The sequence below is a fragment of the Centruroides sculpturatus genome, unplaced genomic scaffold (assembly GCF_000671375.1).
Source record: "Centruroides sculpturatus isolate CEXI.00-Female unplaced genomic scaffold, Cexi_2.0 scaffold157, whole genome shotgun sequence".
Taxonomy (NCBI): Eukaryota; Metazoa; Arthropoda; class Arachnida; order Scorpiones; family Buthidae; genus Centruroides; species Centruroides sculpturatus.
In genome coordinates, this window is record NW_019384522.1 from 193,155 (window position 1) to 209,983 (window position 16,829).

The 16,829-nt window shown below is 26.8% G+C and overlaps 1 protein-coding gene across 1 annotated transcript in view; it reads right to left on the reverse strand.

The window, feature by feature from the left end:
* LOC111622781 (ryanodine receptor-like) overlaps positions 1–16,829 on the reverse strand; it is a 420,607-nt gene that overhangs the window by 190,596 nt on the left and 213,182 nt on the right. Inside the window, exons 57-62 of the mRNA XM_023365203.1 lie at positions 13,710–13,949; positions 13,235–13,636; positions 7,825–7,985; positions 5,617–5,837; positions 5,392–5,482; positions 3,326–3,466 (exon numbers count right to left, since the gene is read on the reverse strand). Of these exons, the coding sequence (XP_023220971.1) occupies positions 3,326–3,466; positions 5,392–5,482; positions 5,617–5,837; positions 7,825–7,985; positions 13,235–13,636; positions 13,710–13,949 (1,256 nt within the window). The remainder of the gene's footprint in view (positions 1–3,325; positions 3,467–5,391; positions 5,483–5,616; positions 5,838–7,824; positions 7,986–13,234; positions 13,637–13,709; positions 13,950–16,829) is intronic.

Here is a 16,829-nt window from a genome sequence, read left to right on the forward strand (position 1 = left end):
CTTTTCCTTTGTTTAAGGGTATTTGGGCAGTTTATTCTCTGTTATATTCTCAAGTAAACAATACATACAAGTACAGTACAGTATTTTCTGAGGAAAAACGCATACTTATCCTTTTTTAACCCCATTCCCGATAACCCGGCATTTTCACAAACTCGGCCACCCTTCGGTCCACATTAGGCCGAGTTTTCGAGGTTCTACTGTAGTAATACATTTAACATTTGCTGATATTTTACATTTAAATAAAAAATAAAAAATAAATAAAATGTCAGAACTGAAGATCATAAATTGAATATTTATAACACGTTGAATTATTACAGCTAAATAAATTTAATATAGCATAAATGAACTTATTATAGTAATATTATTGCATGAATAAGCTAAAGTCAAATTCTATCACGAAAATAAAAAGTTCATCATGGATAGGATAAGAAAAGTAATCGCAAAACTTTGTCAAAGTTAATATTGTTTGAGAATCAATAAAAAACTTCGATTCACGAACAATACCAATTTTGACAGTAATGTCAAAAAAATCGATAAGCTTATCCAAATGGCTTAATGTTTTTTTATGTTGTGTTTAACGTAAATAGGATGGCGGTGGCAAAGGGTTAAAAGATGATTCTCAAATTCCACAATTCATACTGATTCACTGCATAATTCACCGAGAACATCTCGTTACAAAATATTTAAAATATCCTGATGTTATGAAAACAGTGTTATACATTGTAAATTACATTCGCACCAATGCAAAAAATCATCGACAATTCAAAAATTTCCTTGAAGAATTAAAGAACGAAGAACTTCCAAATGACATTAATTTCTTTTGCATTGTTAGATGGTTATCTAGCTACAACATATTAAATCGATTTGTAGATTTGTTTGATCCGATAACTGCATTTCTAAAAGAAAAGGAAATAACCTATTCAGAATTAGACAATGACGAGTGGTTACAAGACTTAATGTTTTTGACTGATATCATGGAACATTTGCAAACACTGAATTTACAATTGCAGGGGAAAGATAAAATAATATCTGACCTCTCACAGTGTATATTTAGTTTTCAAACTAAATTACAACTTTTTCAAAAGGACATTAAAAATAAAACATTTTGTCATTTTCCTCGAATTAAAAAAATTTGTTCCAATATTAAACAAGAAAAACTCAACAAGTATATAAAAAAGCTAGAAGGAATATTGACGGAATTCCAAAATAGATTTCAAGACTTGAAATATTTTAAATCGTCTCTTGATTTTTTTCTGAATCCATTTGAAATTAACATAATTCAAGGTGAGTTTTCCATTTCCAATATAATTATGACCCAAAAAGCATCTGGAGAATTAGAATTAACAGAGATGCAAGAAGATCAAGCTCTACAATTAAAATATAAGTCGACGTCGATTACTGAATTTTGGAAATTTGTACCAGAATCGAAGTATCCTGAATTAAAAAAGGCTGCTTTTCAAATTATTTCAATATTCAGAACAACATACGTATGTGAATCATTTTATTCCACTTTAAAATTCGTGAAATCCAAACACCGATCAGTATTAACTAACCAGTATCTGAAAGAATTACTGAGAAGTGCTGTCACCAATTATTCACCAATTTTTAAAGAATTATCAAAAGAAGTAGAATAAATGTGTTTAATTTTTAATATTTAAATTCAATACACATATTTTGTACTTTTATTTATATGTTTTCAATAAATATAATTTCTGTAAAAAAAATTTTTTAATACCATTTTTGCATACCTTTTTAATATGTATTTAATTGCGACTCGCGAAAAATTTCAACTTTTGAAAAATGGCTTGGACTATCAAGAAGCTTGGCCACCCTGGATCTAGAGAAATGTTATAGACTTGGTCACCATACACAGAATAAAAATAGTGATTTTTTTTGTTTCCTCCTGGAGTATAAAGATAATTGGGAAGTAAAGTGTGTGACTCTCAAACTTAAAAGGTACTGGTATTTTTATTATTTGATCAAATAATTTTAAGATAACCATATAAATTAGAGATTGGTATAATTATCTAACACTTTTTATTTAAATTGGTATTACAAGAAGCTATTATATTATGCCTAACTTTTCATTAAAATGATTTAAGAAAGTTTAATGTGTTTTTAATATTTAAAAAACAATTATTTAGAATTTGCTAAATGTCTGTTTTGAAAAATAAACATTTTTATAATAATATTCCATCTANCCATTTCCAATATAATTATGACCCAAAAAGCATCTGGAGAATTAGAATTAACAGAGATGCAAGAAGATCAAGCTCTACAATTAAAATATAAGTCGACGTCGATTACTGAATTTTGGAAATTTGTACCAGAATCGAAGTATCCTGAATTAAAAAAGGCTGCTTTTCAAATTATTTCAATATTCAGAACAACATACGTATGTGAATCATTTTATTCCACTTTAAAATTCGTGAAATCCAAACACCGATCAGTATTAACTAACCAGTATCTGAAAGAATTACTGAGAAGTGCTGTCACCAATTATTCACCAATTTTTAAAGAATTATCAAAAGAAGTAGAATAAATGTGTTTAATTTTTAATATTTAAATTCAATACACATATTTTGTACTTTTATTTATATGTTTTCAATAAATATAATTTCTGTAAAAAAAATTTTTTAATACCATTTTTGCATACCTTTTTAATATGTATTTAATTGCGACTCGCGAAAAATTTCAACTTTTGAAAAATGGCTTGGACTATCAAGAAGCTTGGCCACCCTGGATCTAGAGAAATGTTATAGACTTGGTCACCATACACAGAATAAAAATAGTGATTTTTTTTGTTTCCTCCTGGAGTATAAAGATAATTGGGAAGTAAAGTGTGTGACTCTCAAACTTAAAAGGTACTGGTATTTTTATTATTTGATCAAATAATTTTAAGATAACCATATAAATTAGAGATTGGTATAATTATCTAACACTTTTTATTTAAATTGGTATTACAAGAAGCTATTATATTATGCCTAACTTTTCATTAAAATGATTTAAGAAAGTTTAATGTGTTTTTAATATTTAAAAAACAATTATTTAGAATTTGCTAAATGTCTGTTTTGAAAAATAAACATTTTTATAATAATATTCCATTTAACAGTTATCTTTGTTAATTTATTTTCAGTAAATTTACTATAAGAAGAAAAATAAATAAATAACTAAATAAAAATTAATAATACATAATACAAAAAAGAATAGTGTATTCTTATTAATTTGCATTTAATATTGATATATAAATATATTTTTAAAATAAAAGTTTGTTTGTTTGTTTCATTAAAAAAGTAAATTATCAAAATAAGTATCCCAAACTTACCATTTTTGCTAGAGAATCAAATATATTGGTAAATAAAATCATAGTTAAACGTTTTTCTTCTTCTGAAGCTGAACCATAAATTCCCTGACCACCTACAGCTCCATAATACTTTGCACATCGTTCAAAATGTAAAGTTAACAACTGTAAAAAAAAAAATTTATAACTAATTATAAAATAGTTTAAAAAATGATAGAAATTATTATAAATATTACATATTATAATTCAAAAATAGAAGTAATCTATTTAAAATTTTTTAGTTTTATAACTTTAAAAAAAGGAAACTGCATTGATAGAATCTATAAATCATCATTTAATTTCTTTAATCATTTTTAGAATTTCAAATATTTATTTTATAAAAACTTATATAAATTATATATAAATTTCTGACAATAGATTTTGGAGTCTGATAAATTCAATATTTAAATGAATAAAACTGAAATGAGATTATTATTTATCTAACAACTGTTCTTCATTTAAATTTAATTATAATATTTCTCAACTTAATAATTAAAAATACAGCATTTTATAACTATGTAACAATAAAAAGTACTTTACTACAAGCCATGCCCCATAATTAAGGTACTATTTTTATAACAATTTAGTAACAAATTATGAATGTAAGCTATCAAGATGTTTTTTATGAGGTCAAAAAGGTAAAAATATAAGGATGTTAAGTGCAGACTATGTGCAGGATGGTCCATTACTTTCCATCATTTTTAGCCAGTCTGAAGTCTAATGTACAGTATGAGGAGGTGCTTATCATGCAACAGGCATACCATTGTGATTTAGTACTTTGTGATTTTAATGTTTTTGGACCTCTTAAGAAACATCTTGATGGCTTATACTTCTCATTTAAAATATTAAGCACAACTATAGAGAGGCATAAAATATCACACTGGGCCACACTTTCTTTTATGGACAAACCTGTACAAAAATTATAGCCATTTAATATAATTTTGTCTTTATTGTTGAAACACATCTTTTCTTGGTTTTTACACAACTTGTGAAATTGCAATATGTGGCCTAAATGATTTTTTCTGATCATGTTATGCCATCTTTTATGCTCATATTCTAAATTCAACAGAACTTCTACTGCATAAATTCCAGGCTGAATAAATGGACTAATACAAATCTAAGAAAAATAGAATAATCACTAAAATAATGCACTTTTACTGTTTTTTTTTTTTCACTAACAGAAAATAAAAGTTTTTTTTTTCAAATATTTGTTTTTGTGTTTTATATTTTTATGGTATTATATGTATTCACATTCATTATGCAAGAAAAACATTAGAAAAAATAAACTTTGCATATTCCTCATATTTTATAGAAGAAAAAATTAATTTCTATTAGCATTCTATCAAAAAAAATTTACTGGGCCAAATGCAATTTCCATTCCCAAAGGCCATGCATGCTCTAACTATTCCATTATACTGATATGGCTAACCTGTTGCTTTGAAATAACACAGCACAGATTTTAATGTATAGGTTGTATAGCATGTGTTGCAGAAATGCAACACATGCTACACAGCCTGGGTTAATTGCCAGGTGTGTTGCATAGTTGCAACACATGGCACTTAATGTGTTAAAGATGCAATCATGGACTTTTTCAAATCATTAAGTGGAAAACTTTTTCAGAAAGGAATTTTTGCCCCTGTCCATTGATAGGGAAAATGTTTAAAAAAGAATGGCAACTACATAGAAAAACAGCTTAGACTGTGTAGTTTCAAATAACAAATTTAATTTTTTAATGTAATTTGTTATTAAAGATTGTACCTTACTTTTAAAACATAGCTTGTAGAACTTCCATACAAACTTACAACCTGAGAACTCCCAGGTCGCAAGTCTGAAAAAAAAAATTGAGTAAAAATTTAGCTTCTAAAAAAATAGCCTATTTTATTTGCACTTCTGAAATTAACATATTTTAAAATACATTCTATGTAGATGAAAACAAACTGTTCATTAAAAATAATGAAAATTAATGAAATAATTTTTGATCAAGTAGCTAAAAGCTCTTAATGTTTATATTACACAAAATTGCTTAAATTATTTTTCAATATTTTTCTTACCCTTAATGCAACAGTTGTATATTCTGTAATCACGGATACATCAACAGTCAATTTTCTTAATAACTTTAATAGCATACTGGGTTGCATTTCCCTAAAGAAATTTAAATAAAAATTAAAATTTTTAAATTTAACATATAGTAAAATAGAGTAAAAAGTTAATTAAATAAAAAATTATTTATTTAAAATTCTTTTCTTTTAATGAGTAAAAAATAATTAAATACATACCGAGTTAAGCTTACTAAGAAATCTGAAACACTTTCTCTTTGGCCTTTAGTCAAAATTTTTACTTTAGATAAACGATAAATTGTATGGAGTGTGGCATCTAATATATTTGCATAATTATCAGCATTTGCAAAATAGTTGCAATATTGAATTAATGTTGGTAAGATAGAATTTCCAATGTATCGATTGAGAGCTAATGCCATTTCACTTTCTGATCCATCATTCTAAACAAAATTTTAAATTCAATAACATATATTATTACAACATAATATACACATATATATTTAATATACATATTATACTACTGTGTTATATGCATGTTATGTATACAGTATGATCATGATTTATACAGAAATTACATTCTCAAAGCACATACATAAAGATCAATTACAACCAAAAAACAAAAGTCCTGAAAATTTGATTAAATTTATAAAATTATGTTATAGCAATTTTATATTTTATGTAGAAAATAATCATTGTGTGTTTTAACTTGCATTAGCAGAAGTATTTTGCATATTGGACTTGTTAGAATTAAAATTCATTTAAATACAGCTATCGCTCCCATTTGTAAACTAATTGGAAAAGATGTGAGAGAGTTAATTATTAAAAAACAAGGTGTTGCAAATTCAGAAATAAACTAGCTAATTGAATGCCACAAATCTACTGTGGGTAGAATGCTTAAAAAATACACAGAAAATGGAAAAACAGATGTGCAACCAAGATGAAGAAGGCCATGTTATACTAGAAAGACAGAAGATAAAGTTCTCAGAAGTCTTATAACAATTTCTAGGAAAAAATTCTGCTAAAATGTTAACTAACAAATGGAGTGAAATAACTAAAAAAAATTATTTTTTTAAAAAACAACAAAAATGGATTTAAGCAAAGAAAAAAATGATGTCACTGCTTCAAGTTCAATGAAACAAAAGAGAATTAAATGGTGTAGAAAATATAAAGATTGGAACATTAATAAATGAAAAAGTATTATTTAGTGACAAATCAAGATTTTTGTGTACTTAAGAATGGAAGCACAAAGGTATTACAAAAAATAAAAGTAAGGCATATCATCCTAATTGCATTTCAAACACTCTAAAGTTTGCACCAGGAATTATGGCGTATGAAACTTTAATTGCTTATTGATTTGGAAGCTTACACATTCTGAAGCAAAACATTGACTTATCACTTTACATTAAAATAGTAGATAAAAATTTTCTATCAACAGCTAAATATCACTTTTCTGATAACATTTATCAACAGGATGGTGCCCCTGCCCATAGAGCAAAGAAAACAAAATCATATTTTCAAAACATGCAAATAGAGGTATTAGACTGGCCTGGAAATTCACTAGACCTTAATCCCATAGAAAAATATATGCTAAAGAGAAGATACAACTGAAACAAAAACATATTTTAAGTTTGAAAAATTTAGATGAAAACATAAATCTAGTATGGAAATAAATTATTGTCAAAGAATGTGAGAAGTTAATTTATTCCATGCCACAAAAAATTAAAGAAGTTTTAAAGGCTAAAGGTGGAGCCATACAATACTAAAATCAAACTTGCAGGACTTTTGTCTGAGTTTTTCTTATTTTTGTGCATGATATGTTTTTTACTTTGTTGTATTGCATTGTAAAAATAAATAATTTCAAAATAAAATTTGTGGTCTTTTAAAAGAGAAGAAATGTCTCTTCTGATTTTATTAATAATTGTAATGTAAATTTGATTAGTTTTTTTTTTTGTATGGCAACAAAGTTACCAAGACTAAAAAAAAATTGCTTGTTGCAGGACTTTTGTCCCTTGGTTGTATGTAAAAAAAACTTAAAAGAATAAATTCTGCAAACATATAGTCACTAGCCTAAGCAATTTTTCAGCTTAATTCATGCAGATAAATTTAAAATATTTTAAAAAATAATTAATATAAAAAAATTTGGGACAAAAATTTGCATATATTGTATGAAAGAAATTGCTTTCTTAGAAAAATTTAACTAAACTCCACTGTATAGATAACTTTCATTAACTATGTAACATTTTGGATTTGTACTTTGGATTATTTTATTTTGAAAAGAAAACAATTTACAAAGATAATTTTAAAATAAAACAAGAATCTGACTAGTTTTCTTGTTTGTTGTTAATTACATAAAACATTAATATTTTTACAAATTATTAAAACAATACTAATAATGGTTCAGCAATATTATCTCAAATATAAAATTACCCTTTCCAACATAGTAGCAGCTCTGAGATCAAGTAAGAATCCATCTTCTAATAATCTAAAAAATGATTCTTGAGTTGGCAATCCATAAACTCTCTCCAAAAATAATACCACTGATTGCTTATGATTTGGTTGTAAACCAATTGGCATGTCACTTCTATGTTCTAAATTAAAAGTGTTTAAGATTATCAATAAAAATAATGAAAATATTAACTAAGATTTTACATTTACTATTTTAAGAAGGGAATAAAGAAAAAAATAAGTTTTTTAAAGTAAAAACAGTTAACAGATGAAAGTAACAACAGTTAAAAGATTTAAAATAAAAACAGTTAATAAATGAAAGTTTAGGATTCATAATGAACATATTCAGATTTCATATACAGATCTAAAACTTACTTTTACATAATAGATTATTAAAATTATCTTAACTAATTCCTGTAATAAACATCCTTGCACATTCTAAAAAATTGGATTGCATTGTTATATCTTTAAAAAATTTTCTTAATTTAATCTCTAGTTTTTATGTCTAATTTTTTTCTTATAGTTAAAATAATAAATTAATAAGGTAAAATAGATCTTATTAATTACCTATTTTTAGGTAATACAGTAATACCCTGAACTTACATGATAGGAGGGACCAAGCAATAACCGCATAAGTCTAATTTGCATAAGTTGGGGTATAATTTCGCATATAAATACATACAAATTATTTTTAATTGGGGCCAGAGACTAAGAAAAACAATAATATAAAAAAAAATGTTTAATAAAATCTTAAATAATACATATGTATAACAAATTATATTATTAAAATCGTAAACCGAAGTTATTTTGATGTAGAAGGCTTTATAAAATCTAACAAATTAGTCTGACAGCTGAAAATTTTTTTCTCCTGCAAATTTCCTCATAGCATGCTAATAATTTTTTATTTCTCGTTTTGTAGAAGAAATGCACTCTTCGTTGGAGTCTATATTTTCTAAAATTTGTAACCCCCTTTTCAATTGAACTGAGTCCTTCTGTCAAGTTTCCAACCATCATTTGATCTTCTGATTGAACTGGGTCTAAAAAATCAAGTTCTTCAATGTCTTGATCTTGCTAATGCATTTCTATGAGCTCAATTGTCAGCTCCTGATTGTGGAAATCCAGCACTTCTTGAACGTCATCACTATCCATTTCTAAATTTATTTGCCTGGCAAGATTGACAACTTCTTCAATCACAATACCAATTTCATCAGGCTCTGGCACTGATTCTGCCTTAGTTTGTGGTGAAAGAAAGGACATAGTTTTTCCAGACCATTTAAAGTTTTTCGTGAAACTTCATTCCAAGATTGTCCAATGATTGTCATTGCATCTAAAACATTGAATTGTTTCCAAAAGTCTTTAACAGAGAGCTTGTTGTTTTGTCTCATAGCTTCATGCAGATGTGCAAACGATCATCTCGTGTAATGTTTGAATGTTTGAAGATTTGAATGTTTTGATGACTCTCTGATCCATCGGTTGAAACAAGCTGGTTGTATTTGGTGGCAAAAATACAACTTTCACATGTGGGTCAAAATTAGTTACATGATGTTTATAAATGATGCTTGAATTTAAAGATTGAGCATTTTTCACAGCTTCAAGAATTTTTTGTTTACCTTTTATAAGTGTTCTGGCAGTCAATTCTGGTAGATCAAACTTCTTTGCCAATTCACAAATTTTCACTTTTGTATCAAAATCTTTAATAATGTTAACTTTACATTCCAAAGATAAAGTTCTTATTTTCTTGTTCGATGCAGAAGAATAAGTTATACTTCATTTGGATGACATAGTAGAGGCTCTCAAGTCTCCGTAGATATACGTAGATAAATAAATAACACAAAATAAAGTGTAGCTATGCGTTAATTCCGTGTGACATGACCGAACATGTAAGCTGAACAATAGTGTGGGGGGAGTGAGTAATCAAGAGTTGCGTGGTGCACAAACAAAAAACGAATCAATGAGATTTGCAAATTGCGTAACTCAAGGTTTGCATAAGTCAAGGTATTACTGAACTTAATTTTACTTTATACTTTTCCTATCCAATTTATTTGTTGTTTTTATTTTCCTTATGTTTAAATATGTTTTTTGTATTTTGTTTAACATATTTAATTAGTAATTATAATATAACTTTAATTATTATTACATAGGGTAACATGGATCACCTGTACATTCATTTTAGAATAAAGAGAGCGCGTTTCATATAAAATCCTAAAAATTTTGACACTAGCAAATGGTAGAATTTTCAATTTCCAGTATTGGCTGGTAATGGGCTATCCATTACCCGCCAGTACCAGTCTAAAAGTGAAATTTTTTTAAATAGAACATGATATTTTTTAAATTTAGATTTGGATTGAACTTAAAAAAAATAAGAATTTAATCTCAAACATAAAATGATCTTGAGAGTGTGATGTATGAAGAAAAATGATACTGTGAAAATAAGAAAATATCTTAAGTTACAAAGTATTTTTATTAATCTACCATCAATATAGGACAAATATAATAAAAATTTTGGCACAATAATCATATGTAATTGATGCTAAACTAACAAAAATTGTTAATATTGCTATATAGTATTTTTGTTCACGTAAACTCTCTGAAATAATCTATTTGGTACTGATTTTAACTGTTGTTCAATCAAAATATTCAATTGAGCATTGTTCATCATCAAAGTGCTTGAAAAAGAACTTTGTAGTATATTGCTAAATTAGTAGTATACATATGATAGTGTAATGTTTCCCAACTGGTGCGATTGTTGAGATGGTCAAGGGGTTGAGACAACCATGTGTGAGCACAAAATACACACTGAGACAAGCTTACCATTTACATTTTCCCATTTAATAAAATATAAAAAGTTTTCTTACAAAAGTTGGATATTGTTGTCTTTACAATTTTTCTTTGAAAAGTCTATTTAAGCAAAGGAGTCCAGGAAAAGGTCCAAATGTAGCTATGAATGTATTTGCTTGGTCCCTCAATGATTGTTTTCCAAAGGATTGATGCCCTGGAGCACATTGGTAAGTTTGGATCTGAGCAGGTAGGTACTTGAGGTCGTCTGCCATGTTCTGCCACAGTTGGACGCTAGATTGCTTAACTCATGGAACTTGGATGTTGCTAAATGATAAGAGCATATCCTGGTGGATCATGGATTAGTAAGCAAAAGGACAGATCTTGAAGAAAGAACAAATCCTAGACGATCAGCTCTCTAAGAAAAAAGGATCACAAATATTAGAGCAAAGAACGTCTGTCCTTGAAACATGACTTTTTAAAAGGCTTTTCTCCTTTATTCCATGTTCTAATTGATCTTCCCTCATTTCCTGTGGCAACTCAAAACCTTTCAGGGTGCAGGAGAGGTCGTTATCAACACTTAACCCAACCCCAATCAGCTAAAATTTCTTCAAACTTAAATTATTCCTTGTAATTCTAGCATTTTATTTTCCTTTTTGACAAAAATAGCTTTTATTGTTTTTGCAGGACTTTAAGTCTCACTTCAGGTTTTAATTTCAAAAAGTGAGAGTCTAATTGTCCCATCAGATATTTGTCATAATTAACATAAAATTTCAATTTCCATCCAGGACCTCACAATAATGTCTAGGATAAATGTATTAAATTTGTAACTTTTTAACACATTTATTCTAGTGTTTATCCCATTTTCAAAGGAAAAATGGATGTCTTTCCTTTGAAAAGACAACCAGGGGCAAATCTTGATAGTTTCTGGGATATAGTGGAATCCAGAATCTATCACTGCAATGAAAACTATGCACCCCTTTTTGTTATCCTTTTGGTATACTTCTCCATATATCAGATATATCAGTTACAGTATGTAATTTTATCTTTCCCTTTCTGGTAATAAAATCATAAGATACTTAATATTCGCATTTTATATTTGTATAATGTTCATTGTTCTTACATGTTCCATCAGAATTATTTTGTCATAAAACCATATCAAACTCATAAGTTACTTACAGAATGTTTAGTAGTTTTCTTTGTTTTTACCTAACTATAAATTTTTCTTAAAAAAAATCAAACTTTATTGCAGATCTAAGCTGATATTGCAGCACAAGTATTATCCACCTTTACAAGTTAATTGGTACATAGAAGTACTAATTTTTTATATAAATAAATACATAATACATAATTATGTTCCTGCATATGAGATTTCAGTTAGGAAAATGTTAAAAAACAACAATAAAAATATTTGGCAACAAAATTTTTATAAATATTACATTTATATTTATTTATCATTAGTTTCCTTCTTTTCAAAGAAAAAATAAACAAAATTACTTCTTTAAATACATTTTTGTCTAAATGCTTGCTCTTTTCCATAGCCCAACTAGATGAAGCAGTCTTTGTTGAGAAAATTCTCATGATTGCAATTTTTACTTTCTTTTAAATATAATTCTTTATTATTCAAAATAGTACAAACAGTAGAAGAACTTAGAGAATATTTAATGCCAAGATCTTTAACGATGCTCCCAGCTTCATAACTGCTTATAATTTCATACTTGTTTTCTAAAATTATTGATTTACATTGTTTTTTAGTTATTCATATCAGTAATGGTATCATCTCTTCTTTTGGACATGTTGAAAGAATATCTGAAATACTTGAAAGTAGAAAAATAATTTTAAAAAACTTACACATGCTAGACTTTATATTTATACATCAAGTAGAGTACTGAAAGTACAAAAATAAAAACGAACTTATACACAGGATACAAATGAACAACAATACAGTATCTGCTCTTAACAATGACTCATTAAGAAAATGGTTATTCATTAACTCATGCCTATGGCAATGTTTCATTAATACCATCTCCCTAATGCAGTAATATGTCGAATTATAAAACTAGGAACTCATAAACTCATAAAGCAGGAACTACCTGTAATCCTCAATTGTTTTGAATAATAATCTATTCAATAAAGACATTTCTTTATTAACATTCCTCATAATCAATTTCAGTCTCAAAAGTGCCTCCATTTGTAATACAAATTCAAACTATCTAAAATTTCTGACAACAAACTGCTACCTCACTAATCTAACAATAGGTTTTCAACAAATTTAATATCAAAAAACAACTAGAAATTAAAGGATTAAATCTTTATTTTAATAAAATATAAATGTAAAATATAAATTTTTTGCATTATAAAGATGCATGTTATGTTTATAAATAATTTGACTTAAGATGTTCGTCAAAAATATGACAGTATCTGTCATATTTTTTTGTAATTTAAATGAACTATATTTTCAATTAAATGCTTAATTCAGTAAACTATATTTGTGTGTAACTTAATGCATAAAAAAATCTCACTTATTTTAAAATAAATATAAAAATAATTTAAATTAATCAATACTTAATGCATATTTTTAAATTGTATTAATTTTAACTTTTTATTTAATATTTACCTTCTTGTCCAATGGCTGGCATTTGAATATTAAAACGTAAACTAAGTACACCTTGTAAATCTTCTACAGGAACAAGAGATCTTAATATAGCTCTTGCTCTAATACAATCATTTTTCCCCTGAGCAATAGTTGCTGCTTCTGGAGCACATCGACCCAATAAATCAACTAAAGCACAGTAAAAATTTAAAATTGCAGCTCCAATGTCTATGTAATCTTCATCCTCTTCTGCAGATGTATCTCCAATACTTTCTTTTTCTGCTTGAATTCTTTCAGACATTTTAATAGCTTCTTTTATAGCTGCAAATAAGCCTGGACCTTCACCTCTCAATGCTGGACCAAGACATTCTGGTCTTCTGATTAATAAGCGAATTACAAGATTGGCATTTTCCTCTACACTTTCTCCTGGAATTTTAAGTAAAGATATACAAATTATATGTGTGTAGATAAAAAATTTATAAAACAAAAAATTTCTTACCATTAACCCAAACACAAAATTTTAAGAAATCTAAGTAACGTTCTCCTTCTACAGGATCCCATCCAACATCTGGATACCCTTTATCGATTAATTCTTGATTAGACTGTAAACCACATCGAGATAAATATATTGCAATTTTTTCTAAATAGTGTTCTCTTAATGCAAGAGCCAATTCACTATTTTCCATCAATGATGAATATGCAACATCTAATGGTGTTGAACCACGAAGAGATGGCCGGGCTAAAATATATAGATAAGTTAAATATAAAAAATTTTTATGAAAAAATTATTCTATTAAAGAAAATTGCATATATATTTTTTATTTGTTAGAAAACACTGCATAAAGTTGCTAATATTAATGCATACATTGTAATATTTTTTCTATATATTTATCAAAAATTCTTACTTTAAAATTGTCACAAATGTTTTCCCATCACACATAAAAAACAGGCAGCACTAAGAATTGATTAATCAGCAGAAAATTTTTGAACTGGTGATGAAGCATATAATGATCAAAGTAAGCAGGGGACAAAATATACATACATAGGCATTTGCCCCTCCCTAAGATCAAGTAATACAAATTCCCAAAATTATAGTTGTAAAAATGATTGAGATATGTAACCTTAAACCCTCAACCATGGAATCATGTCTTAAAATTTCTTGTCTGTCTTAAAACACCCCAAAAATTAAATAATTAAATAAAAATTATTGATGTAATTATTTGTCTCCAAGCTTGCTCCTCTCCTAGAAAATTTCCTGCAAACACCCATGTAAACATGCAGTATACAGGGTTTATGTAATAAAAAAATAATAAATGTTGCAAATATATTGATTACTTTCATATTCATCTTTGATTTGTAAAAAAAAAAATTTTGAACACTGAGAATATTCTTTAGTCAAATTTAAATACATTTCAATACTCACAATACTTGTTTTATATTAATTTAAATTTAAATGAATATCGAAAGTACTTGTGAAATTTAATAGTGACATAACACTTGTAAAAAAAGGTTTTTCGTGGATTGTTATTAAACTCTAAATAAATTACATTCAAATTTCTAAATTAAAGATTATTTTTTATTCTTATTATTTTTAAAAAAGATGCTAACATTTTGTATTAAATAAATTATTTTCACTATATAATTATAACCTAAGTTTATTATAATTTGAAAAATAAGATAACTACAAGATTAGTTTTTTTATTAATGTTGTATTTAATGTAAGTAGCATCTGTAATGTTCACAATTACTTAATTTCAATCATGTCCCAGACCAGGAAAGTAAATTTATGCAGAGTGTCCAAAGTGACATGTTAAAAGATATTACAAGCATAGCCTGCCTTATGGCATTTTGCTAATATGACTCTCTTCAATTACATTCATTTTATTATTTTAGGTGCTTGCTTTGCTCTTCAGATAGTTTTTTGACAGCATCACTTTCAGCTTTCTATCAATGTAAACATATTAGATGACTAAAGGAATTAGAACTAGTGGTGGAGCTTAAAGATGTTGCAAAATTACTTGCATCTCATGACCAGTCTCTGACAAATAAACATTTGCTTACAACTGAAAAATAAAGTGGGTTGCTTCTTAAAATAGAGTCTGCTTATGATGAAGGTCCAATTTCCATCAGTAAAACATTAACAAAGAAATTAGAATAATATGTTAGCTTAATAGAAAAGAAATTGGCAGATTGGCATAAATTTTGAAAGAAGTTCTGTAATTAATACAATAGTGTCAAATAAAATCACGTTCTAAAAGAATAAATACTTAGAGGAAAAAGGCTTCAGTCCATGAAGCAAGCATCTTTGCTATCACATTTGAAGAAAATGACAATCACTATTACCACAGCCTATGATTAAACAGCCTTGAGCTAATTAAAAAAAAAAAAAAAAAAACAGTCATCAAGCATCTTTATAGAGCTCTCCTCATTCAAAATGAATAAGATTTGTTGAAGATTCAAATGATGAAGTTCCATTATTGCCTTTAGTCTTTCTACAATAAATATGCAATTTTAAGTTCACATTTGTCAGTCATCACAAGCAAAGGATGAAAATATTTTAAGGTAAACAATACTGCACATACTACAACATATTTTTATTAATTAATTTTACTTTTTTCAGCATTTTTATTGAACTATTGTTATTTTGCACTTAATAACTGCTAGTGTAAACATGTTTTTAGACTTTTATAGTAACTGGCAAGTAGGGAAAAAAATCTTGTTGTTTTAAAATGATTTTCACTTTATGGTGGTGGTATGATTTCACTTTATGGTGTTATTACTAATGTATACCTGTATCTGTATACCTGTATCAGCATACAACATATATGATTTAATTTATTTTTTATTACATAAATTATAATCTACCTTAATTTCATTTTTTTTTATTATATTTTCATTGATATGTTCAATTCATTATATTATCATTTTTTCTCAATCAGCTTTAAATTTATTCTAATTGAAATATATTCAACTTCATTTCTTTAAAAATAGCTGTCTGAAGTCTGAAATTTCAATTTTGCATAAGTTGTTTTACATATAATTATGTTTAATATATGATTTTTGAACTCGAGAAGATTTTCCATCTCTATCTTAAACCTTTTTTATATTAACTTCCTAAAGTTAATTTTACTAATATTACATTTTAATTCCTTTTTCTATGTCTCATTTATGGTGAGTCTGTGAATTTGAAAATATATTTGTACAATACATGTGAACTATTACACATTTTAATTTTATAGACGTGTAATTTTTTACTTCTAAATATGTCTCAGTTGACAATATATATACTTTAATTTAGTACATTATTCTTCCTTAATTTTTCCTTTGTACTGAAACTTGTAAATTTCATATTTAATATTATTCCTTATACAAGTGCATAATAAGAAATAAAATATACTGTAATTTTATGAAAGATAATAATATTGGCTTGTGAATAACCACTTCGTCAGCTCTAGGAACATCTAAGATTTGCTGTGATATGCATTGTATTCCTCATTTCACTTTCTCTGATCAGTAATCAGTTCTAAGTTCTAAATTTGTTTAGATATTCCAAAATATTATCTTTCTATTATTTATTATTTATGAAAAATTATTTTATATATATATCAACTTCTTCAAT